This window comes from Nerophis ophidion, linkage group LG26 (genome assembly GCF_033978795.1).
Source record: "Nerophis ophidion isolate RoL-2023_Sa linkage group LG26, RoL_Noph_v1.0, whole genome shotgun sequence".
Taxonomy (NCBI): domain Eukaryota; kingdom Metazoa; phylum Chordata; class Actinopteri; order Syngnathiformes; family Syngnathidae; genus Nerophis; species Nerophis ophidion.
Window position 1 is genome coordinate 24,760,666 of NC_084636.1, and position 26,427 is coordinate 24,787,092.

The 26,427-nt window shown below is 36.9% G+C and overlaps 2 protein-coding genes across 2 annotated transcripts in view; one reads left to right on the forward strand and one right to left on the reverse strand.

Annotated features, from left to right (window-relative positions):
* Positions 1–4,429, forward strand: part of LOC133543606 (protein unc-13 homolog A-like) — a 123,900-nt gene extending 119,471 nt beyond the window's left edge. The window contains exon 36 of the mRNA XM_061888284.1: positions 1,791–4,429. Coding sequence (XP_061744268.1) covers positions 1,791–2,079 — 289 coding nt within the window. The 3' untranslated portion in view covers positions 2,080–4,429. The remainder of the gene's footprint in view (positions 1–1,790) is intronic.
* Positions 4,430–9,615: 5,186 nt separating this feature from the next.
* Positions 9,616–26,427, reverse strand: part of LOC133543301 (unconventional myosin-Vb-like) — a 54,487-nt gene continuing 37,675 nt past the window's right edge. Inside the window, exons 31-33 of the mRNA XM_061887786.1 lie at positions 12,126–12,300; positions 11,979–12,059; positions 9,616–11,903 (exon numbers count right to left, since the gene is read on the reverse strand). Of these exons, the coding sequence (XP_061743770.1) occupies positions 11,742–11,903; positions 11,979–12,059; positions 12,126–12,300 (418 nt within the window). The 3' untranslated portion in view covers positions 9,616–11,741. The remainder of the gene's footprint in view (positions 11,904–11,978; positions 12,060–12,125; positions 12,301–26,427) is intronic.

Genomic DNA, 26,427 nt, shown 5'->3' on the forward strand with positions numbered 1-26,427 from the left:
CATTTTTGAAACCAAGAGCTACTTCTTGGGTACTGATTAATGCGAAGGGCTACCAGATTGTGACACACTTAAATAAATTGCCAGAAATAGCCATTTTGCTCAATATACCTTTAACTCTGTTATTAATAATTAATGATATTTATCTTTGTGGAAACACTGATCATCTTGATTTCTCACAATAAATATATTTTTGATGTCATGTTTTAAATAGGTTAAAATCCAATCTGCAATTTTCTAGCTGTAAATATACTCCTCCCCTCTTAACCACGCCCCCACCTCCTGAAATCGGAGGTCTCAAGGTTGGCAAGTATGGAATTTGGGGTTAAATCACCAAAAATGATTCCCGGGTGCGGCAACTGCGGCTGGTCACTCCTCCCCTCACCTACCAGGGGGTGATCAAGGGTGATGGGTCAAATGCAGAGAATCATTTCGCGACCATCATTGGTACTTTGACTTTAACTTGAACAATATAAACGGTGGCAGAGGGTTAGTGCGTCTGGCTCACAATAAGAAGTTCCTGCAGTCCTGGGTTCAAATCCAGGCTGGGGATCTTTCTGTGTGGAGTTTGCATGTTCTCCCCGTGAATGTGTGGGTTCCCTCCGGGTACTCCGGCTTCCTCCCACTTCCAAAGACATGCACCTGGGGATAGGTTGATTGGCAACACTAAATTGGCCCTAGTGTGTGAATGTTGTCTGTCTATCTGTGATGGCCCTGCGATGAGGTGGCGACTTGTCCAGGGTGTACCCCGCCTTCCGCCCGATTGTAGCTGAGATAGGCGCCAGCGCCCCCCGTGACCCCAAAAGGGAATAAGCGGTAGAAAATGGATGGATGGAATATAAATGAAACCACTTAAGTTTATCCATTTGAGAACCACTAGAGGGAGCCACTGTTTGAGAACCAAGAGTTTGCAGTAATAAATAAATGGGTTGTACTTGTATAGCGCTTTTCTACCTTCAAGGTACTCAAAGCGCTTTGACATTACTTCCACATTTACCCATTCACACACACATTCACACACACTGATGGAGGGAGCTGCCATGCAAGGCGCCAACCAGCACCCATCAGGAGCAAGGGTGAAGTGTCTTGCTCAGGACACAACGGACGTGACGAGGTTGGTACTAGGTGGGATTTGAACCAGGGACCCTCGGGTTGCGCACGGCCACTCTCCCACTGCGCCACGCCGTCCCTAACTATCTATCTATTAGTCAACGATTAGTCAACTAATTGGATAATAAAGCATACACATATTTAATGGCTATAATTTTCCATAGATTTCTAAATGCAGGGTATACCCTAACTTGCCAAAATACCTGTGGTGGTGTGGCGTGGTCAATATGACGTCATCAGGTGATTTGCTGTGATGCACATATTCTTTAAAAAAGGTAAAACAATGTGAATATATATTTAAAACAAATCTGTTATTATTAAGCATAGTATTAACATACATTTTTTGTTACATGTCATTTTGTTCTATTTTTAAATTGTTGCTGCATGTTGTACAATTTAGTTTGACATTTTTTTTATTTTTTATAGTTTTTTTTAAGAGATTTGTCGCTCTTACTTTAATAACGACTGGCAATAAATGTAGCACTTATTTTTGGTTTGATTGGAGACTGTATTCTTGTTTAGAGACGCTTTACGTCCGTCTCTCAATGTCCACGACGAAAAGTGACTTGAGCTGCAGAAAGCTTGACGTCTTTACGCTGCCTTTCTCTCATTAAAAACCACCAGTGTCCTCTAAATTTGTAGGAAAATATATTAGCTTGACTCTTCCCGTCCTCTGCCGTCAGCACACTGAGCAGCGAGGTGGGCCCCGAGTGCTACGAGCTGCAGGTGTGCGTCAAGGACTACTGCTTCGCCCGCGAGGACCGCACGGTGGGCATGGCGGTGCTGCAGCTGAAGGACGTGGCGTCCAAGGGCAGCGTGGCCTGCTGGCTGCCGCTGGGCAAGCGCATCCACATGGACGAGACGGGCCTGACCGTGCTGCGCATCCTGTCGCAGCGCAACAACGACGACGTGGCCAAGGAGTTTGTCAAGCTCAAGTCGGACCAGCGCTCCGCCGAGGAGGGTCGCAGCTAAGCGGCTTTCTGATGGGACCGCGACCACCTGGCATTCCAGTGCTGTAAATACATTCATTCCAGGAGGAGCACGTGAGTTCATCACCACGGAATAACAACGTTGGGTCGTCGTCACTCGTGCCGTTACACGCGTCCTATTCGGCTGCACAGGGTGTCCAATACTGAAACTTGTAGCCATTTTCTCTCCCCTTCCCTTCTTTCTGAGGAAGCGCCTTCAGGTAGTGGAACAGAGCACACTGCCTGACACCCACATTGCCTTCTGTCTCCTTCACCCTCGTCGTTGTGATGACAAACAGACTGTGTGTGTGCGTGTGTGTGTGTGTTTTCTTCTTCATGACAAAGTATTACGGCCCTACTGAGAAGAACAACTAGTACAATTGTGAACCAAGAATAAAGTAATGTTACGTGAGGTCTTAATGTTGCACAAAAAAAAATAGTCCTCTTTCAAGAAGAAAGTCTAAGTCTCATTAGAATAAAGTTGTAACATGATGCAACGTTAAAATGCTACGCAAAAGATTTGGACCTGGAAAAAAGTTTCTCATAAGGAAAATTACAGGGGGAAAAAAGGAATTGAACATAAATTTTCTGAAACTCTCGTGGAAAAGAATCTTAATGTTTAAAGGCCTACTGAAATGAGATTTTGTTATTTAAACGAGGATATTAGGTCCATTTTATGTGTCATACTTGATCATTTCGCGATATTGCCATATTTTTGCTGAAAGGATTTAGTAGAGAACATCGACGTATAAGTTTGCAACTTTTGGCCGCTAATAGAAAAGCCCTGCCTTTACCGGAAGTAGCAGACGATGTGCGCGTGACGTCACGGATTGGAGGGCTCCTCACATCCTCACATTGTTTATAATGGGAGCCACCAGCAGTAAGAGCTATTCGGACCGAGAAAGCGATAATTTCCCCATTAATTTGAGCGAGGATGAAAGATTTATGAATTACGATATTGATAGTGAAGGACTAGGAAGAAGAAGAAAAAAAGCGACGGCTCCGGGCGGCGGCAGTGTGAGCATTTCAGATGTAATTAGACACATTTACTAGGATAATTCTGGAAGATCCCCTATCTGATTATTGTTTTAATAGTATTTTAGTGAGATTCTAAAGACATACCTCGAGGTCGGATGGCTGCGGTGAACACCAGTGTCTCAGAGAGAAGCCGAGGAGCCAAGCTCACAGCTGCCTTTTTTGACAGCTACAGGAGGAAGTCCCATAATCCACTGATTTCTCCGGTAAGACTTAATATCACAATTTCCCCATCCAAAAACATGCTGGTTGACGCAGAGAAAAGATGTTCGCTTGACCGCTCTGCTTCACAACAAACAAAGAAACACCGGCTGTGTCTCGGTGCTAAAGACAGCTGCAATCCACCGCTTTCCGCCAACAGCATTGTTCTTTATTAGTCTCCATTATTAAATGAACAAATTGCAAAAGATTCAGCAACATAGATGTCCAAATTAATGTGTAATTACGCCTTGAACAGAGACGACTTTTAGCCGTGTTTGGTGCAGCGCTAATATGTCCCCTCCAACACGTGACGTCACGCGTACGCGTCGACATTCCGCGATGTTTTCAACAAGAAACTCGCGGGAAATTTAAAATTGCAATTTAGTAAACTAAAAAGGCCGTATTGGCATGTGTTGCAATGTTAATATTTCATCATTGATATATAAACTATCAGACTGAGTGGTCGGTAGTAGTGGGTTTCAGTAGGCCTTTAATGAAACGTAACTGTCGTAAAGTTATGAGAATAAATTATATAATTATTTTTTAGAATACATTTGTAATGTTACGCAAAAAAAGTTGTAACTTGTTGAGAATAAAGTCGTATTGTTGTGCGAACAACGTAACGTTATAAGAATAAACTCAGTCCCACACAAAAAAGTTGTAATTTGTTAAGAATAATGTTAAGCAAAAAAAGTAACCTTTTGAGAATAAAGTTGCAATGTTATGCGAAAAAGGTTGTAACTTTTGGCAATAAAGTCGTAACATTATCCAGAAAAAAAAGTTGTGACTTGTTGAGAAAAAAGTCGTAACTTTATGAGAAGAAAGTTCTAACTTTTTGAGAATAATCACAATGTTAAGCAAAAAATGTAACTTGTTGAGAATAAAGTTGTAACATTATGCTAAAAAGTTGCAACTTTTTGAGATTAAAGTCGTAGCGATATGCAAACAAAGTTGTAACTTATTAAGAATAAAGTAGTACTGTTAAGCGAAAAAGGTTGTAACATGCAAAAAAAAAGTTGTAACTTTTTGAAGATGAAGTTGTATTGTTATGCGAAAAAAGTTGTAACTTTTGGGAATAAAGTTGTAACATTATACAGAAAAAAAAAGTTGTAACTAAGCGAAGAAAGTTGTAACTTTTTGAGAATAAAGTCACAATGTTAAGCGAAAAACGTAAGTTGTTGAGGATAAAGTTGTAACATGCAAAGAAAGTTGTTACTTGCTAGGCATAAAGTTGTTACATTGTGCTAAAAAGTTGCAACTTTTTGAGATTAAAGTCGTAGCGATATGCAAACAAAGTTGTAACTTATTAAGAATAAAGTCGTACTGTTTAGCGAAAAAAGGTTGTACATTTTGAGAATAAAGTTGTAACATCCTAAAAAAGTTGTAACTTTTTGAGAATAAAGTCGTAACGTTATGGGAACAAAGTTGTAACTTTTTGACAAAGTCGTAACGTTATGTGAAAAAGTTGTAACTTTTGAGAATAAAGTCATAACATTATGCAAAAAAAGTTGTAACTTTTTGAGATTAAAATCGTAATGTTATGCAAAGAAAGTTGTAACTTTTTTTTAAATAAAGTCGGAATGTTAAGCGAAATAGGTAACTTTGGAAATAAAGTCGTATCATAATGGAAAAAAGTTCTAACTTGTTCAGAATTAAAGTTGTGATGTTATGCAGAGATAGTTGTAACTGAGAATGAAGTCATAGCGTTACAAAAAAAAGTTTTAACTTGTTGAGAATAAAATCCAAACGTTATGCGAACAAAGTTGTAACTTTTTTTAGATAAAGTCGTAATGTTAAGCGAGAAAGGTTGTAACTTGTTGAGAATAAAGTAGTAATTAAAAGAACATTTTTTTTTAACTTTTTGAGAACAAATTGTAACATAAGGCAAAAAAGTAACATTTAATTGTGCTGTCAAACAATTTTCAAAATAGGATCAGTCACACTTTACAATTTGATTAATCAAGAATAAATGCAGTATTTTACTCTACTGTAAAACATCAAATTACATTTCGAAAAGTCCTAACATTACACGACACTAAGCCACAACTTTTGTTATTTTCTTTAAATAACATCGTAACACAAAAGGCCTAATAAAATATAATGAAGGGAAATGTCATGGAAGTAAACATTTCAATGATATGACTTTAATCTTTTGAGATACTTTTCTTCTTTCTTATCTTTCTGAGGGACTCCCCTTCAACGGTGGTTCACATGCACGACAAGGTCAAAGGTCCCAGACATTCCACATGTAAGAGCGGCCAATAAAAGCACTCTGCAGTTAGGACATGTGCACAAGTTTATATGATTCATATTTCATACTTTTTTCCAGATTCTATTTGTAGATTTTGGCGACGTTATCATTCAGGAGTGTTACTTGATTCCGGAAACGGCGCACACTGCCTCACACCCTCAATGCCTTTTGTGTCCGTCACCCTCGTCTTTGTGATGATAAACAAACACCGAGTGTGTGCGTGCGTCTGTATGAGTGTGTGTGTAGTCATACAATTTTGTGTCATATTTAGGCTAAGTTGCATCTGACTTTGTTACTGTAAACATTCCAGATTGAGGAAAACAGGAATTCCCTGACACGCTAACAAGTCGCCGTGGTTACGCCACCAAAGCACAAATGGCAGGAAACCAGAAAGTAAAGTGTGACCTCTGCTAAAAGGGCTGGTGACATTTTGCAAACGTGCGACTCTGCTCGAGTCAAAGAGTGCAGAACATGTCGGGTCTTCATTCTCGCTGACGACAGTGAAAAATTGTCTTTTTTTTTTTTTTTTTAAATGCAGTACACGGTGGAGCCTCCAAAGTACAATTGCCATAGGAATCAGACCGTTACCGCATCAAACTTCCCCATTTATGTGCAAGTACAAGTGTAAGAATACTTGTAAAAAGACGTTAAAAACAACAAATGGTGCGTGTGCCGGGGAGGTGAGTTTCTTCACTGTCACCACCTTAGCATGAATTGATTAACGTGGACCCCGACTTAAACAAGTTAAACTTATTCGGGTGTTACCGTTTAGTGGTCAATTGTACGGAATATGTACTGTACTGTGCAAATCAATCAATCAATCAATACACAGACTACTCTATTTTCCGGACTATAAATCGCTCCGTTTTTCCCTACGCGTTAAACTCTGCGGCTTATGAAACGATGTTGCTAATTTATAGATTTTCCTGGCTAATGGCCGTAATGTTTTGTTGTCAACAAATAGTTTTTATATTACAATGACAGAGACATTGAATATGTGTGTTATTGTTTGTGCTATGGTGCCATCTTTTGGATGAGTTTGCTCACTGCAGGTGCTGCGAGTGACAACGTACTTCCTGTTTCATCCCTTCCATAGCGTTTCTACGTGAAAAGTTTCTTCATTCATCACTCCATTGTAAGTTTTACAATATAACAAAAACAATTCTTACTTACTAAACCGTCCCATGTGTGATTCTGTAAGTGTTTTTATGCATATTTCTACGTGTTTGTTAGCATTAGTGAGTATGCTAACATGTTTACAAGTGTGCGTGTGTGTTAGTAAAAAAGTTGTAACTTGTTGAGAAAAATGTCGTAACTTTACGCAAAGAAAGTTGTAACTTTTTGAGAATAGTCACAATGTAAGCGAAAAATGTAACTTGTTGAGAAGGAAGTTGTAACATGCTAAAAAGTTGCAACTTTTTGAGATTCAAGTTGTAGGGATATGTAAACAAAGTTGTAACTTATTAAGAATAAAGTTGTTCTGTTAAGCGAAAAAGGTTGTAACATGCTAAAAATGTTGTAACTTTGTGATAAAGTCGTAATGTTATGCGAAAAAAATTGCAACTTTTGGGAATAAAGTTGTAACGTTATACAGAAAAAAAAAAGTTGTAACGTTAAGCGAAGAAAGTTGTAACTTTTTGAGAATAAAGTCACAATGTTAAGCGAAAAACGTAAGTTGTTGAGAATAAAGTTGTAACATGCAAAGAAAGTTGTAACTTGCTGAGAATAAAGTTGTTACATTATGCTAAAAAGTTGCAACTTTTTAGGACTAAAGCTTTAGCGATATGCAAAAAAAGTTGTAATTTATTAAGAACAAAGTCATACTGTTAAGCGAAAAATGGTTGTAACTTTTGAGGATAAAGTTTTAACATCCTAAAACAGTTGTAACTTTTTGAGAATAAAGTCGTAACGTTATGCAAACAAAGTTGTAACTTTTTGACAAAGCCGTAACTTTTGAGAAGAAATTCGTAATGTTATGTGAAGAAAGTTGTATTTTTTTAAGAATAAAGTCATAACGTTATGCGAAAAAAGTTGTAACTTTTTGTAACTATTGTTTTTTCCTCGTAAATTCACCAAAATGAGGATGATCGGAGAGCTGGCTTCCACAGCGAGTGGGTCCACTTCTGTTATGTTTTGAGCTGTTTTACTGCCGTGTGACAGGCCCCGATTGAATAAACATTTACAAAATAGTTTGTACCAGTATATATTTGCAGGCTAATATATGTGAAATATTTTTTATTCTAAAATTTGGTGGGTGCAACGCGAATAGCAGTGTGCTCTATAGCCCGGAAAATACGGTAGTTCAGTTCATCTTAATAATAATGTAAAATGCGTCGTGTTTTACTGAGCAGTCAGTACAAGACATTTTGCCTTTCTCTTGTCCAAATTGTTTGACTTTGGGGGTTCCACTGCTGTAGAATCCGAGAGAAATGTACTAACTCCAATTCCATGTGCAACGAAACATGAATTGAAATAATGATGAATATCATTTGTGTCAAAGGTCACAGGGTATTTTTTTTTCTCCTATTCTGGCCTCTCATGAGCGCTTCCCCTCTCTGCTGAAGATCCTCTCTTTTTAACCTTGTGTCAGATTGGAGCTCTATGCATCTAATCCAAACAATCTGACTCGTCGTCTCTCTTTGAATGTTTACATTCTTCTTATAGCAGCACAAGTGGTGGTGGACGTTTTGTTTGTTTAGAATTGAAAAATCTAGCTTTTTTAAGAATGTTTAGTATTTGGGCCACACTGATGAATTAAAAAAATACAATAAGTAAAATTATGAATATTTATGTAGTTATATTTTGAGAACAAAGTTATAAAGTTGTACGTCAAGAACATAAATTATGAATACATTTGTAAGGCTGTAAGTAAAAACAGACTCAACTTGTAAAATGTAGGGGGAAAATGCAAAATATTGAACATTTTGTCCATGTCAAGGAAAACTCACGTTATAAGATTAACAATGTAAAACCTGAATAACTAATTTTTTGGGGAGAAAGTCGTGTTTCAAGAAATAATTGTAAAAGTACAATGAATCAAATTGGAAGATGCGAGTTCGATCAATGTGTGAAACGTTGTTTTGTCTTCTAAAATAATTGTACCAGGACGTTACGAGAATTTCTGTGTAACCAGAAAAAAGTCGGAATTTTTTGGAGGAAGTCTTATTTCAAGAAAAAACAAATTGTAAGGTTACAAGCAAAAATATGTTTGTCTTTTAAATGGAAAATAATACTATGACAGGAAAAACTCACATTAAGAGAATTGTGAGTCAGTAAAAGTCAGTAATATATTTTCTTTTTTGGAGAAAACGCAAAAACTTTTAACTTTTACAAAAAAAAAACATTGACTGTCATGAGTAACATTTTTCACAAAAATAAGTATTTTTGAGAAGTTGAACTTGAATTAAGTCGTCATTTTACAAAATAATACAGCAAGAAAATAGTTACTAAAAAAACAACTAAACTTTTTAATAAAGAGGTTGTAAACAATCTCAGGGGAATAATGTCAAATTACATATTAGAATAAAAGTTCTTTCTTAATACAATCTAATTTGCCATCTTACACATGGAATTAATATTTTTCCTTTATCATTTGACTTCACTCTTGTCTCGATATACTTTCTTTTCAGTGTGGCCCTCATACTGCTTTGTAATTCAAAAGCTGGTAACACACAGGTTGACACAAGTGATTGTGTGTGAGTGCTTGACCACATGGTGTCCACACAAAGTGCGGCAATGAGTCCAATCAGCTTGAATGACTGAGAACGGAGAACATGTGGAACATGTCACATAGCTGCTGATGCCACGAAATCTATTTACAGCTCTTGACGATGAAGCCGCCATGTTTCAGGGTTTTTTTGGGGGGGCATGCAGACATTTGTGGGACGGAAGCACAAAGAAAAAGCACACAACTAAGAGGACAGACGTGCATGTTCTGCTCTGTAGCTCACGTGCACGGTCCTGTACTTCCACAAGTGGTGCATGAAGGGATGTAAGAAAAGAAGCATTGTGCCAGCACGTGCATATAATATATATTTATTATTTGATGTTGTCCTTTATTTTGATATTCAAATGTTTGAGAATATATAAATATATATTACTGATGATGTGTAGTGGTACAAAGTAGTCGCATGGGACTTTTTTTATACATGAGATGTTTCTAATGTTTTTTTTTTAAAATATTATGGTTCTTGATGAAATGTTGAGGTTTACTGGGACTACAGTTGTGTTTTTGCTTCAAATAAAAATTGGACAATATTGTTTGGACTTCATTTGTTAGTTTACACCAGGGGTCCCCACACTAAATCCGGCCCGCAGGAAGTACCAAGTTTAAAAAAAAAAGTATTGTCTTTTCAAATCTTTCCGTTCTAATACATTTTCTACAGCTAGTTACGCTCGGTGTTTCCAAGCCGCTCAAGCAAATCATATTGTTAAAAGTGATTTTTTTCCCCGGCCTAATTGCTTTAACCCAGGGGTCTGCAACCAGCCGTGGCTCCCTTTGGCTTTGAAACAAAATTTCAACAAATAATGGTTACTTAATTTATTACATTTATTTAATTATTTTTCATCTAACAGTTGTTGTTTTGGTGTGTTCTGGTATCTTATCATATAATAAAACATTTTAATATATTGTAGATCAAAAGTAGGTAGGTAGGTCTTTATTGATATTGCATAAGTACAATGAAACTTTGTTTTCAGCACAAACCTGTTCAAGATTAGACAAACAGTGAACAGGGTGACAGAACAGAAACGCTGATGGGTCGCCGCAAGGCGCCCCAAAAAAGATGGAACAAATGTAAACGCTGGGGGAGGATAAGTAAAAAAGTACACTCTAGACTGGGCTCCTAAGAGGGCCCAGTCTGGAGTGGGAAAAAACCCCCATAGCAAAGCACATATATATATATTACAACAGTGGTTCTCAAATGGGGGTACGCGTACCCCTGGGGGTACTTGAAGGTATGCCAAGGAGTATGTGAGATTTTAAAAAAATATTCTAAAAATAGCAATAATTCAAAAATCCTTTTATAAATATATTTATTGAATAATACTTCAACAAAATATGAATCTAAGTTCATAAGCTGTGAAAAGAAATGCAACAATGCAATATTCAGTGTAGACAGCTATATTTTTTGTGGACATATTCCATAAATATTGATGTTAAAGATTTCTTTTTTTTGTGAAGGAATCCAGATGGATCTCTATTACAATCCCCAAAGAGGACACTTTAAGTTGATGATTACTTCTATGTGTAGAAATCTTTATTCATAATCGAATCACTTGTTTATTTTCCAACAAGTTTTTAGTTATTTTTATATCTTTTTTTCCAAATAGTTCAAGAAAGACCACTACAAATGAGCAATATTTTGCACTGTTATACAATTTAATCAGAAACTGATGACGTAGTGCTGTATTTTACTTCTTTATCTCTCTTTTTCACCAAAAATGCTTTCCTCTGATTAGGGGGTACTTGAATTAAAAATTTGTTCACAGGGGGTACATCACTGATAAAAGGTTGAGAACCACTGTATTACAACATCTCGAGACTTTCAACACAGAGGAGGGAGTGGGGGGCTATGGTGGCAGGCTGCAGCCCAGTTGTCCATCACCCCTAAAGGACTCGCGTATGTCACAGCCTCTGTGCGTCATCTCTTGCTGCCAAGCAATTGTATTGTTTTTAGCGGTCAACCCCCGGCAAGCTAGCAATGGACGGCTCAAAAAAGAGAAACATTTCTGATGAAAATAGATCGTTTAACGCTTCATGGACCGATTAATTTGCTTTCATTGATGACCATGTTGTTCTTTTCCCTTTTTAAGTCAAATGAAATATGCCGCAGTTGTATGCCTTCAGAATATTGGCGTGACTTGATTTTTTTCAAATTCATTAAGGGAAGGACCAGTGTATTTTTTTTTTTCGAATGTTCAAAATAATTTGGTGATTTGCTTATACCCAAAAATAAAATGTGAATCAAGTGTTTGATTTCATAAATTCTATAGCATAAGTGTAACGAAACTAAAAGTGGTGTTTCCGTAATTTTAGGAATCCAACAGAGTTTTGCGGATCTTGTTGGGTTTTATTTGGGAGGAAATGGGATCTAATGGCTCTTTGTATGCTGAAGGTTGCCGACCCCTGCTTTAACCCAATGCGGCCCCCCGAGTCAAAAAGTTTGGGAACCCCTGGTTTATACTCTGCGTAAAAAAGAGAGCTTAAGGGAATCCGGGATAACCAACTTGTCAGCGCGTATGGCAGGAGGCGTGGCGTCGGGGAAGGTGACAGGAAACACCCGCTTCACGTCTAGGAGGTGCTGCCGGGGTTGAGCGTCTGCACGGTCTTTGAAGAGTCCCTAATGGAGCCAAGACGGCGGACACCTGAGACACATATTCCACGGTATGTGAACATCGTGAGTTACAATCGTCACCTGCACCAGGCGGATGAAATTGAGCGAGACTCTTTCGTCGAGGTCACCGTGAGGTGAGTAGTTGCTGAGGATCTTCACAATCTGTCAGACACAAAGAAGCAAGTCATGAGTACTTAACGGAAACGTGGATGGGGTGAAGGGAGCCACCTGCTGGCTGCTGAGGGCGGTGCAGGTCTGCACAAGGGTCTGTGCATCCTTTTCACTCTTCTTTCCAACCTGCAGCAGCTGAACAGCCTGAATGAGAGGCTCCATCGCGGCCACAGCGCCCTCTGTCAGCAAACCTCTGCTACGCAGCCACTCCTCCAGCTGACTCACATTCAGCCTGTCATGAAGGAAACAACTCGGTGAGTACTACATTTCTATCATTCATATATAAAGTTGTCCCCTGGTTTATTGAGCATATTTTACCATGTTGTAGGACTAAATTAAGCATTTTTAAGCATAAACATGGCTAAATAAACTACATATATATACACACATACAGTGGGGTAAAAAAGTATTTAGTCAGCCACCGATTGTGCAAGTTCTCCCACTTAAAATGATGACATAGGTCTGTAATTTTCATCATAGGTACACTTCAACTGTGAGGCAAAATGTGAAAGAAAAATCCAGGAATTCACATTGTAGGAATTTTAAAGAATTTATTTGTAAATTATGGTGGAAAATAAGTATTTGGTCAACCATTCAAAGCACTCACTGGTGGAAGGATGTTTTGGCTCAAAATCTCACGACACATGGCCCCATTCATTCTTTCCTTAACACGGATCGATCGTCCTGTCCCCTTAGCAGAAAAACAGCCCCAAAGCATGATGTTTCCACCCCCATGCCTCACAGTAGGTGTGGTGTTCTTGGGATGCAACTCAGTCTTCTTCTTCCTCCAAAAATGCATATTTTTGTAAAACATTTTTTGAGAAAATGTGGTAAGGGGGGACCCTTATGCGAAAATGCAAAAAACGGATTTGCTTCAGCAAAACAATACTGGTTCTGTAGTTGTAGGAGATGTCTCAAAACGTCAATAGGAGTCCAGAAAAAACCCGAAAATAGCAGAAAATGCATATTTTGGGAAAACCTTTTTTCGCTAAAAAATTTCCGAAAATTTTAAAAAGCGGTTTTGCTTCAGCAGCACAATACTGGTGTTATAGTTGTAGGAGATGTCTCAAAACGTAATCAGGAGTCCCGACAAAACCCGAAATTGGCGGGAAATGCATATTTTTGAAAAACATTTTTTTGCGTAAATGTGGTAAGAGGGGACCCTTATGCAAAAATGCAAAAAACGGATTTGCTTCAGCAGCACAATACTGGTTCTGTAGCTGTAGGGGGATGTCTCAAAACGTCAATAGGAGTCCAGAGAAAACCCAAAAATAGCAGAAAATGCATTTTGGGAAAACCTTTTTTCGCTAAAATATTTCCCAAAAATTTAAAAAACAGATTTGCTTCAGCAGCACAATACTGGTGTTATAGTTGTAGGAGATGTCTCAAAACGTAATCAGCAGTCCCGACAAAACCCGAAAATGGCAGAAAATGCATATTTTTGGAAAACTTTTTTTCGCAAAAAAATTTCAAAAAAATGACAATAACTGATTTGCTTCAGCAGCACAATACTGGTTCTGTAATTGTAGGAGATGTCTCAAAACGTCAATAGGAGTCCAGAGAAAACCAGAAAATGGCAGAAAATGCATATTTTTGAAAAACATTTTTTTCACTAAAAAAAGTTTAAAAACATTTGGAAAAACTAATTTGCTTCAGCAGCACAATACTGGAGCTGTAGTTGTAGGAGATGCCTCAAAACGTAATCAGGAGTCCCGACAAAACCCAAAAGTGGTAGAAAATGCCTATTTTTTGGAAAACTTTTTTTCTTGAAAATGTGGTAAGGGGGGACCCTTATGCAAAAATAAAAAAAAACGGAGTTGCTTCAGCAGCACAATACTAGTTCTGTAGTTGTAGGAGATGTCTCAAAACGTCAATAGGAGTCCAGAAAAAACCCGAAAATAGCAGAAAATGTATATTTTTGGAAAACCTATTTTCGATAAAAAAAAAGTTCAAAAAAATTTGAAAAAACAGATTTTCTTCAGCAGCCTAATTTTGGAGCTGTAGTTGAAGGAGATGTCTCAAAACGTAATCAGGAGTCCCGACAAAACCCGAAAATGGCGGAAAATGCATATTTTTGAAAAACTTTTTTTCACGAAAATGTGGTATGCAAAAATAAAAAAAAATGGATTTGCTTCAGCAGCATAATACTGGTTCTGTAGTTGTAGGGGATGTATCAAAACGTCAATAGGAGTTCAGAGAAAACCCGAAACGAGCAGAGAATGCATATTTTTGGAAAACTTTTTTTCGATAAAAAATTTCAAAATAATTTAAAAAACGGATTTGCTTCAGCAGCGCAATACTGGTGTTATAGTTGTAGGAGATGTCTCAAAACGTAATCAGGAGTCCCGACAAAACCCGAAAATGGCGGAAAATGCATATTTTTGAAAAACTTTTTTTCACGAAAATGTGGTATGCAAAAATAAAAAAAAATGGATTTGCTTCAGCAGCATAATACTGGTTCTGTAGTTGTAGGGGATGTCTCAAAACGTCAATAGGAGTTCAGAGAAAACCCGAAACGAGCAGAGAATGCATATTTTTGGAAAACTTTTTTTCGATAAAAAATTTCAAAATAATTTAAAAAACGGATTTGCTTCAGCAGCGCAATACTGGTGTTATAGTTGTAGGAGATGTCTCAAAACGTAATCAGGACTCCCGACGAAACCCGAGAATGAAGGAAAATGCATATTTTTGAAAAAAAATTTTGGGCGAAAATTTGGTAAGGGGGGGGCCCTTATGCAAAAATAAAAAAAAACGGATTTGCTTCAGCAGCACAATACTGGTTCTGTAATTGTAGGGGATGTCTCAAAACGTCAATAGGAGTCCAGAGAAAACCCGAAAATAGCAGAAAATGCAAATTTTTGGAAAACCTTTTTCCGATAAAAAATTTCAAAAAAATTTAAAAAACGGATTTGCTTCAGCAGCATAATACTGGTGTTATAGTTGTAGGAGATGTTTCAAAACGTAATCAGGAGTCCCGACAGAACCCAAAAATCACAGGACATGCATATTTTTGGAAAAAAAAAAAATTCAAAAAAAGGGGAAAGGGGGGACCCTTATGCAAAGATTAAAAGAAAACGGATTTGCTTCAGCAGCACAATACTGGTTCTGTAGTTGTAGGAGATGTCTCAAAACGTCAATAGGAGTCCAGAGAAAACCCGAAAATAACAGAAAATGTATATTTTTGGAAAACCTATTTTCGATAAAAAAAGTTCAAAAAAATTTGAAAAAAATGATTTTCTTCAGCAGCCTAATTTTGGAGCAGTAGTTGAAGGAGATGTCTCAAAACGTAATCAGGAGTCCCGACAAAACCCGAAAATGGCGGAAAATGCATATCTTTGAAAAACTTTTTTTCACGAAAATGTGGTAAGGGGGGACCCTTATACAAAAATGCAAAAAACGGATTTGCTTCAGCAACACAATACTGGTTCTGTAGTTGTAGGAGATGTCTCAAAACGTAATCAGGAGTCCCGACAAAACCCAAAAATGGCAGAAATTGCATATTTTTTGGAAAACTTTTTTTCGTGAAAATGTAGTAAGGGGGGACCCTTATGCAAAAATTCAAAAAAACGGATTTGCTTCAGCAGCACAATTTTGGTTCTATAGTTGTAGGAGATGTCTCAAAACGTCAATAGGAGTCCAGAAAAACCCCGAAAATAACAGAAAATGTATATTTTGGGAAACCTATTTTCGAAAAAAAAATTCAAAAAAATGGATTTGCTTTAGCAGCCTAATTTTCGAGCTGTAGTTGAAGGAGATGTCTCAAAACGTAATCAGGAGTCCCGACAAAACCCGAAAATGGCGGAAAATGCATATCTTTGAAAAACTTTTTTTCACGAAATTGTGGTAAGGGGGGACCCTTATGCAAAAATAAAAAAAAAACTGATTTGCTTCAGCAACACAATACTGGTTCTGTAGTTGTAAGGGATGTCTCGAAACGTCAATAGTAGTCCAGAGAAAACCCAAACTACTAGAAAATGCATATTTTTGGAAAACCTTTTTTCGATAGAAAATTTCCCCAAAAAATTCAAAAACGGATTTGCTTCAGCAGCACAATACTGGTGTTATAGTTGTAGGAGATGTCTCAAAACGTAATCAATAGTCCCGACAAAACCCAAAAATAGCAGAAAATGCATATTTTTGGAAAACCTATTTTCGATAAAAAAAGTTCAAAAAAATTTGAAAAAATGGATTTCCTTTAGCAGCACAATACTGGAGCTGTACTTGTAGGAGATGTCTCAAATTGTAATCAGGAGTCCCGACAAAACCCGAAAATGGCGGGAAATGCATATTTTCGTAAAACATTTTTTTGAGAAAATGTGGTAAGGGGGAACCCTTATGCAAAAATGCAAAAAACGGATTTAATTCAGCAACACAATACTGGTTCTGTAGTTGTAGGAGATGTCTCAAAACGTAATCAGGAGTCCCGACAAAACCCAAAAATGGCAGAAATTGCATATTTTTTGGAAAACTTTTTTTCGTGAAAATGTAGCAAAAATTCAAAAAAACGGATTTGCTTCAGCAGCACAATTTTGGTTCTATAGTTGTAGGAGATGTCTCAAAACGTCAATAGGAGTCCAGAAAAAACCCGAAAATAACAGAAAATGCATATTTTGGGAAACCTATTTTCGAAAAAAAAATTCAAAAAATTTTAAAAAATGGATTTGCTTTAGCAGCCTAATTTTGGAGCTGTAGTTGAAGGAGATGTCTCAAAGCGTAATCAGGAGTCCCGACAAAACCCGAAAATGGCGGAAAATGCATATCTTTGAAAAACTTTTTTTCACGAAAATGTGGTAAGGGGGGACCCTTATGCAAAAATTCAAAAAAACGGATTTGCCTCAGCAGCATAATACTGGTTCTGTAGTTGTAGGGGATGTCTCAAAACGTCAATTGGAGTTCAGAGAAAACCCGAAACGAGCAGAAAATGCATATTTTTGGAAAACTTTTTTTCGATAAAAAATTTCAAAATAATTTAAAAAACGGATTTGCTTCAGCAGCGCAATACTGGTGTTATAGTTGTAGGAGATGTCTCAAAACGTAATCAGGACTCCCGACAAAACCCGAGAATGGCGGAAAATGCATATTTTTGAAAACCAAATTTTCGCGAAAAATTAAAAAACGGATTTGCTTCAGCAACACAATACTGGTTCTGTAGTTGTAAGGGATGTCTCGAAACGTCAATAGTAGTCCAGAGAAAACCCAAACTACTAGAAAATGCATATTTTTGGAAAACCTTTTTTCGATAGAAAATTTCCCCAAAAAATTCAAAAACGGATTTGCTTCAGCAGCACAATACTGGTGTTATACTTGTAGGAGATGTCTCAAAACGTAATCAATAGTCCCGACAAAACCCAAAAATAGCAGAAAATGCATATTTTTGGAAAACCTTTGTTCGATGAAAAATTTCAAAAACGGATTTGCTTCAGCAGCACAATTTTGGTTCTGTAGTTGTAGGAGATGTCTCAAAACGTCAATAGGAGTCCAGAAAAAAACCGAAAATAGCAGAAAATGCATATTTTGGGAAAACCTATTTTCGAAAAAAAAATTCAAAAAAATTTGAAAAAATGGATTTGCTTTAGCAGCACAATACTGGAGCTGTAGTTGTAGGAGATGTCTCTAATGGTAATCAGGAGTCCGGAAAAAACCCGAAAATGGCGGAAAATGCATATTTTTGAAAAACTTTTTTTTGAGAAAATGTGGTAAGGGGGGACCCTTATGCAAAAATGCAAAAAACGGATTTGCTTTAGCAGCACAATACTGGAGCTGTAGTTGTAGGAGATGTCTCTAATGGTAATCAGGAGTCCGGAAAAAACCCGAAAATGGCGGAAAATGCATATTTTTGAAAAACCTTTTTTTGAGAAAATGTGGTAAGGGGGGACCCTTATGCAAAATCGCACAAAAAAGGATTTTCTTCAGCGTCACAATACTGGTTCTGTAGTTGTAGGGGATGTCTCAAAACGTCAATAGGAGTCCCGACAAAACCCGAAAATGGCGGGAAATGCATATTTTCGTAAAACATTTTTTTGAGAAAATGTGGTAAGGGGGGACCCTTATGCAAAAAAACAAAAAAACCGTTTTGCTTCAGCAGCACAATTTTGGTTCTATAGTTGTAGGAGATGTCTCAAAACGTCAATAGGAGTCCAGAAAAAACCCGAAAATAACAGTAAATGCATATTTTGGGAAACCTATTTTCGAAAAAAAAATTCAAAAAATTTTCAAAAATGGATTTGCTTTAGCAGCCTAATTTTGGAGCTTTAGTTGAAGGAGATGTCTCAAAACGTAATCAGGAGTCCCGACAAAACCGAAAATGGCGGAAAATGCATATCTTTGAAAAACTTTTTTTCACGAAAATGTGGTAAGGGGGGACCCTTATGCAAAAATTCAAAAAAACGGATTTGCCTCAGCAGCATAATACTGGTTCTGTAGTTGTAGGGGATGTCTCAAAACGTCAATAGGAGTTCAGAGAAAACCCGAAACGAGCAGAAAATGCATATTTTTGGAAAACTTTTTTTCGATAAAAAATTTCAAAATAATTTAAAAAACGGATTTGCTTCAGCAGCGCAATACTGGTGTTATAGTTGTAGGAGATGTCTCAAAACGTAATCAGGACTCCCGACAAAACCCGAGAATGGCGGAAAATGCATATTTTTGAAAAACATTTTTTTGCGAAAATTTGGTAAGCGGGGACCCTTATGCAAAAATTTTAAAAAACGGATTTGCTTCAGCAACACAATACTGGTTCTGTAGTTGTAAGGGATGTCTCGAAACGTCAATAGTAGTCCAGAGAAAACCCAAACTACTAGAAAATGCATATTTTTGGAAAACCTTTTTTCGATAGAAAATTTCCCAAAAAAATTCAAAAACGGATTTGCTTCAGCAGCACAATACTGGTGTTATAGTTGTAGGAGATGTCTCAAAACGTAATCAATAGTCCCGACAAAACCCAAAAATAGCAGAAAATGCATATTTTTGGAAAACCTTTGTTCGATGAAAAATTTCCAAAAAATTTCAAAAACGGATTTGCTTCAGCAGCACAATTTTGGTTCTGTAGTTGTAGGAGATGTCTCAAAACGTCAATAGGAGTGCAGAAAAAAAAAAAAAAATAGCAGAAAATGCATATTTTGGGAAACCCTATTTTCGAAAAAAAAAATCAAAAAAACTCAAAAAAAATGATTTGCTTTAGCAGCACAATACTGGAGCTGTAGTTGTAGGAGATGTCTCTAATGGTAATCAGGAGTCCGGAAAAAACCCGAAAATGGCGGAAAATGCATATTTTTGAAAAACTTTTTTTGGAGAAAATGTGGTAAGGGGGGACCCTTATGCAAAAAACGGATTTGCTTTAGCAGCACAATACTGGAGCTGTAGTTGTAGGAGATGTCTCTAATGGTAATTAGGAGTCCGGAAAAAAACAGAAAATGGCGGAAAATGCATGTTTTTGAAAAACTTTTTTTTGAGAAAATGTGGTAAGGGGGGACCCTTATGCAAAATCGCACAAAAAAGGATTTTCTTCAGCGTCACAATACTGGTTCTGTAGTTGTAGGGGATGTCTCAAAACGTCAATAGGAGTCCAGAGAAAACCCGAAAATAGAAGAAAATGCATATTTTGGGAAAACCTTTTTTTGCAAAAAAAATTTCCAAAAAATTAAAAAAACGGATTTGCTTCAGCAGCGCAATACTGGTGTTATAGTTGTAGGAGATGTCTCAAAACGTAATCAGGAGTCCCGACAAAACGCGAAAATGGCGGAGAATGCATATTTTTGAAAAACATTTTTTTGCGAAAATGTGGTAAGGGGGGACCCTTATGCAAAAATTCAAAAAAACGGATTTGCTTTAGCAACACAATACTGGAGCTGTAGTTGTAGGAGATGTCTCAAAATGTAATCAGGAGTCCCGACAAAACCCGAAAATGGCGGAAATGCATATTTTTGAAAAACATTTTTTTGCGAAAATGTAGTAAGAGGGGAGACCCTTATGCAAAAATTCAAAAAAACGGATTTGCTTCAGCAACACAATACTGGTTCTGTAGTTGTAAGGGATGTCTCAAAACGTCAATAGGAGTCCAGAAAAAACCTGAAAATAGCCGAAAATGCATATTTTGGAAAAAACTTTTTTCGCTAAAAAATTTCCCAAAAAATTAAAAAGCGGATTTGCTTCAGCAGCGCAATACTGGTGTTATAGTTGTAGGAGATGTCTCAAAACGTAATCAGGACTCCCGACAAAACCCGAGAATGGCGGAAAATGCATATTCTTGAAAAACATTTTATTGCGAAAATGTGGTAAGGGGGGACCCTTATGCAAAAATTCAAAAAAACGGATTTGCTTCAGCAACACAATACTGGTTCTGTAGTTGTAGGGGATGTCTCGAAACGTCAATAGTAGTCCAGAGAAAACCCAAAATACTAGAAAATGCATATTTTTGGAAAACCTTTTTTCAATAAAAGATTTCAAAAAAATTCCAAAAAACGGATTTGCTCCAGCAGCACAATACTGGTTCTGTAGTTGTAGGGGATGTCTCAAAACGTCAATAGGAGTCCAGAAGAAACTCGAAAATAGCAGAAAATGCATATTTTGGGAAAACCTGTTTTCGCTAAAAAATTTCCGAAAAATTTAAAAAGCGGTTTTGCTTCAGCAGCACAATACTGGTGTTATAGTTGTAGGAGATGTCTCAAAACGTCAATAGGAGTCCAGAGAAAACCCGAAAATAGCAGAAAATGCATATTTTGGAAAAAAACTTTTTTCGATAAAAAATTTCCCAAAAATTTCAAAAACGGATTTGCTTCAGCAGCACAACACTGGAGCTGTAGTTGTAGGGGATGTCTCAAAACGTCAATAGGAGTCCCGACAAAACCCGAGAATGGCGGAAAATGCATATTTGTGGAAAACCTATTTTCGAAATTTGAAAAAATGGATTTGCTTCAGCAGCACAATACTGGAGCTGTAGTTGTAGGGGATGTCTCAAAACGTCAATAAGAGTCCAGAGAAAACCCGAAAATAGCAGAAAATGCATTTTGGGAAAACCTTTTTTCGCTAAAAAATGTCCAAAAAATAAAAAAAACGGATTTGCTTCAGCAGCACAATACTGGTGTTATAGTTGTAGGAGACGTCTCAAAACGTAATCAGGAGTCCCGACAAAACACAAAAATGGCAGAAAATGCATATTTTTTGGAAAACTTTTTTTCGCGAAAATGTGGTAAGGGGGGACCATTATGCAAAAATTCAAAAAAACGGATTTGCTTCAGCAGCACAATACTGGTTCTGTAGTTGTAGGGGATGTCTCAAAACGTCAATAGGAGTCCAGAGAAAACCCGAAAAACGCAGAAAATGCATATTTTTGGAAAACCTATTTTCGATAAAAAAAAGTTCAAAAATATTCAAAAAAACGGACGTGCTTTAGCAGCACAATACTGGAAATGTAGTTGTAGGAGATGTCTCAAAACGTAATCAGCAGTCCCGACAAAACCTGAAAATGGCTGAAAATGCATATTTTTGAAAAACATTTTTTTGCAAAAATGTGGTAAGGGGGGACCCTTATGCAAAAATTCAAAAAAACGGATTTGCTTCAGCAGCACAATACTGGTTCTGTGGTTGTAGGGGATGTCTCAAAATGTCAAAAGGAGTCCAGATAAAACCAGAAAATAGCAGAAAATGCATTTTGGGAAAACTTATTTTCGCTTAAAAATTTCAAAAAAAATTTAAAAACGGATTTGCTTCAGCAGTAAAATACTGGAGCTGTAGTTGTAGGAGATGTCTCCAAAACGTAATCAGGAATCCCGCCAAAACCCGAAAATGGCGGAAAATGAATATATTTGAAAAACATTTTTTTGAGAAAATGTGGTAAGGGGGGACCTTTATGCAAAAATTCAAAAAAACAGATTTGCTTCAGCAACAAAATGCTAGTTCTGTAGTTGTAGGGGATGTCTCAAAATGTCAAAAGGAGTCCAGAGAAAACTAGAAAATAGCAGAAAATGCAAATTTTTTAAAACCTATTTTCAATGAAAAAAGTTTAAAAATTTGAAAAAACGGATTTGCTTTAGCAGCACAACACTGGAGCTGTAGTTGTAGGAGATGTCTCAAAACGTAATCAGGAGTTCCGACAAAATTCGAAAATGACGGAAAATGCATATATTTCAAAAACCATTTTTTTGAGAAAACGTGGTAAGGGGGGACCTTTATGCAAAAATTCAAAAAAACAGATTTGCTTCAGCAACAAAATACTAGTTCTGTAGTTGTAGGGGATGTCTCAAAATGTCAAAAGGAGTCCCGAGAAAACTAGAAAGTAGCAGAAAATACATTTTGGAAGACTTCTTTTCGCTTAAAAATTTCAAAAAAAATTTAAAAACGGATTTGCTTCAGCAGCACAATACTGGAGCTGTAGTTGTAGGAGATGTCTCAAAACGTAATCAGAAATCCCGCCAAAACCCGAGAATGGCGGAAAATGCATATTTTTGAAAAAAAATGTTTGAGAAAATGTGGTATGGGGGGACCCTTTTGCGAAAATGCAAAAAAACGGATTTGCTTCAGCAGCACAATACTGGTTCTGTAATTGTCGGGGATGTCTCAAAACGTCAATAAGACTCCAGAGAAAACCCGAAAATAGCAGAAAATGCATATTTTGGGAAAACCTTTTTTCGCAAAATTTTTTCCGAAAAATTTAAAAAAACGGATTAGCTTCAGCACCACAATACTGGTTCTGTAATTGTAGGGGATGTCTCAAAACGTCAAGAGTCCAGAGAAAACCCGAAAAGAGCTGAAAATCTATATTTTGGGAAAACCTTTTTTCGCAAAATTTTTTCCCAAAAAAAAAAAAAAACGGATTAGCTTCAGCACCACAATACTGGTTCTGTAGATGTAGGGGGTGTCTCAAAACGTCAATAAGAGTCCAGAGAAAACCCGAAAATAGCAGAAAATGCATTTTGGGAAAACCTTTTTTCGCTAAAAAATGTCCAAAAAATAAAAAAAACGGATTTGCTTCAGCAGCACAATACTGGTGTTATAGTTGTAGGAGATGTCTCAAAACGTAATCAGGAGTCCCGACAACACACAAAAATGGCAAAAAATGCATATTTTTTGGAAAACTTTTTTTCGCGAAAATGTGGTAAGAGGGGACCCTTATGCAAAAATTCAAAAAAACGGATTTGCTTCAGCAGCACAATACTGGTTCTGTAGTTGTAGGGGATGTCTCAAAACATCAATAGGAGTCCAGAGAAAACCCGAAAAACGCAGAAAATGCATATTTTTGGAAAACCTATTTTCGATAAAAAAAAGTTCAAAAATATTCAAAAAAACGGACGTGCTTTAGCAGCACAATACTGGAAATGTAGTTGTAGGAGATGTCTCAAAACGTAATCAGCAGTCCCGACAAAACCTGAAAATGGCTGAAAATGCATATTTTTGAAAAACATTTTTTTGCAAAAATGTGGTAAGGGGAGACCCTTATGCAAAAATTCAAAAAAACGGATTTGCTTCAGCAGCACAATACTGGTTCTGTAGTTGTAGGGGATGTCTCAAAATGTCAAAAGGAGTCCAGATAAAACCAGAAAATAGCAGAAAATGCATTTTGGGAAAACTTATTTTCGCTTAAAAATTTCAAAAAAAAATTAAAAACGGATTTGCTTCAGCAGCACAATACTGGTTCTGTAGTTGTAGGGGATGTCTCAAAACGTCAATAGGAGTCCAGAGAAAACCAGAAAATAGCAGAAAATGCAAATTTTTTAAAACCTATTTTCAATTAAAAAAGTTTAAAATTTTGAAAAAACGGATTTGCTTTAGCAGCACAACACTGGAGCTGTAGTTGTAGGAGATGTCTCAAAACGTAATCAGGAGTTCCAACAAAATTCGAAAATGACGGAAAATGCATATATTTGAAAAACATTTTTTTGAGAAAACGTGGTTAGGGGGGACCTTTATGCAAAAATTCCAAAAAACTGATTTGCTTCAGCAACAAAATACTAGTTCTGTAGTTGTAGGGGATGTCTCAAAATGTCAAAAGGAGTCCCGAGAAAACTAGAGAGTAGCAGAAAATACATTTTGGAAAACTTATTTTCGCTTAAAAATGTCAAAAAAATTTTTAAAACGGATTTGCTTCAGCAGCACAATACTGGAGCTGTAGTTGTAGGAGATGTCTCAAAACTTAATCAGGAATCCCGCCAAAACCCGAAAATGGCAGAAAATGCATATTTTTGAAAAACGTTTTTTCGCGAAAATGTGGTAAGGGGGGACCCTTAATGCAAAAATTTAAAAAAAACGATTTGCTTCAGCAGCACAATACTGGTTCTGTAGTTGTAGGGGATGTCTCAAAACGTCAATAGGAGTTCAGAAAACCCCAAAAATAGCAGAAAATGCATATTTTTGGAAAACCTTTTTTCGGTAAAAAAAATGTCAAAATAATTTAAAAAAACGGATTTGCTTCAGCAGCACAATACTGGTTCTGTAGTTGTAGGGGATGTCTCAAAATGTCAAAAGGAGTCCCGAGAAAACTAGAAAGTAGCAGAAAATACATTTTGGAAAACTTCTTTTCACTTAAAAATTTTAAAAAAATTTCAAAACGGATTTGCTTCAGCAACACAATGCTGGAGCTGTAGTTGTAGGAGATGTCCCAAAACGTAATCAGGAATCCCGCCAAAACCCGAAAATGGCAGAAAATGCATATTTTTGAAAAACGTTTTTTTGCGAAAATGTGGTAAGGCAATGCAAAAATAAAAAAAAACGGATTCGCTTCAGCAGCACAATACTGGTTCTGTAGTTGTAGGGGATGTCTCAAAACGTCAATAGGAGTTCAGAAAACCCCCCAAAATAGCAGAAAATGCATATTTTTGGAAAACCTTTTTTCGGTAAAAAAAATGTCAAAATAATTTAAAAAAACGGATTTGCTTCAGCAGCACAATACTGGAGTTATAGTTGTAGGAGATGTCTCAAAACTTAATCAGGAGTCCCGACAAAACCCGACAAAATGTCAAAAGGAGTCCAGAGAAAACCAGAAAATAGCAGAAAATGCCTATTTTTGGAAAACTTTTTTTCGATTAAATATTTCAAAAAATTCAAAAAACGGATTTGCTTCAGCAGCAAGATACTGGTGTTATAGTTGTAGGAGATGTCTCAAAACGTAATCAGGAATCCCGCCAAAACCCGAAAATGGCAGAAAATGCATATTTTTGAAAAACGTTTTTTTGCGAAAATGTGGTAAGGGGGGACCCTTAATGCAAAAATAAAAAAAAACGGATTTGCTTCAGCAGCACAATACTGGTTCTGTAGTTATAGGGGATGTCTCAAAACGTCAATAAGAGTCCAGAGAAAACCCGAAAATAGCAGAAAATGCGTTTTGGGAAAACCTTTTTTCGCTAAAAAATGTCCAAAAAAAAAAAAACCGGATTTGCTTCAGCAGCACAATACTGGTGTTATAGTTGTAGGAGATGTCTCAAAACGTAATCAGGAGTCCCGACAAAACACAAAAATGGCAGAAAATGCATATTTTTTGGAAAACTTTTTCGCGAAAATGTGGTAAGGGGGGGCCCTCATGCAAAGATTAAAAAAAACGGATTTGCTTCGGCAGCACAATACTGGTTCTGTAGTTGTAGGAGATGTCTCAAAACGTCAATAGGAGTCCCAAGAAAACCCGGAAATAGCAGGAAATGCATATTTTTGGAAAACCTATTTTCGATTAAAAAAAAGTTCAAAAAATTTGAAAAAACGGATTTGCTTTAGCAGCACAATACTGGTGTTATAGTTGTAGGAGATGTCTCAAAACATAATCAGGAGTCCCGACAAAACCAGAGAGTGGCGGAAAATGCATATTTTTGAAAAACATTTTTTTGCGAAAATGTGGTAAGGGGGGACCCTTATGCAAAGATGCAAAAATTGGATTTGCTTCAGCAGCACAGTACTGGTTCTGTAGTTGTAGGAGATGTCTCAAAACGTCAATAGGAGTCCAGAGAAATCCCGAAAATAGCAGAAAATGCATATTCTGGGAAAACCTTTTTTCGCTATAAAATTTCCCAAAAAATTTTAAAAACGGATTTGTTTCAGCAGCACAATACTGGTAGGAGATGCTAGGAGATGTCTCAAAATGTAATCAGGAGTCCCAACAGAACCCAAAAATGGCAGAAAATCCATATTTTTTGAAAAACTTTTTTTCGCGAAAATGTAGTAAAATGCATATTTTGGGAAAACCTTTTTTCGCTAAGAAATTTCCAAAAAATTTAAAAAACGGGTTTGCTTCAGCAGCACAATACTGGTGTTATTGTTTTAGGAGATATCTCAAAACGTGATCAGGAGTCCCGACAAAACCCGAAAATGGCGGAAAATGTATATTTTTGAAAAAAAAAATTTGGGGCGAAAATGTGGCTCAGTCTCAGGCAGTTTTACT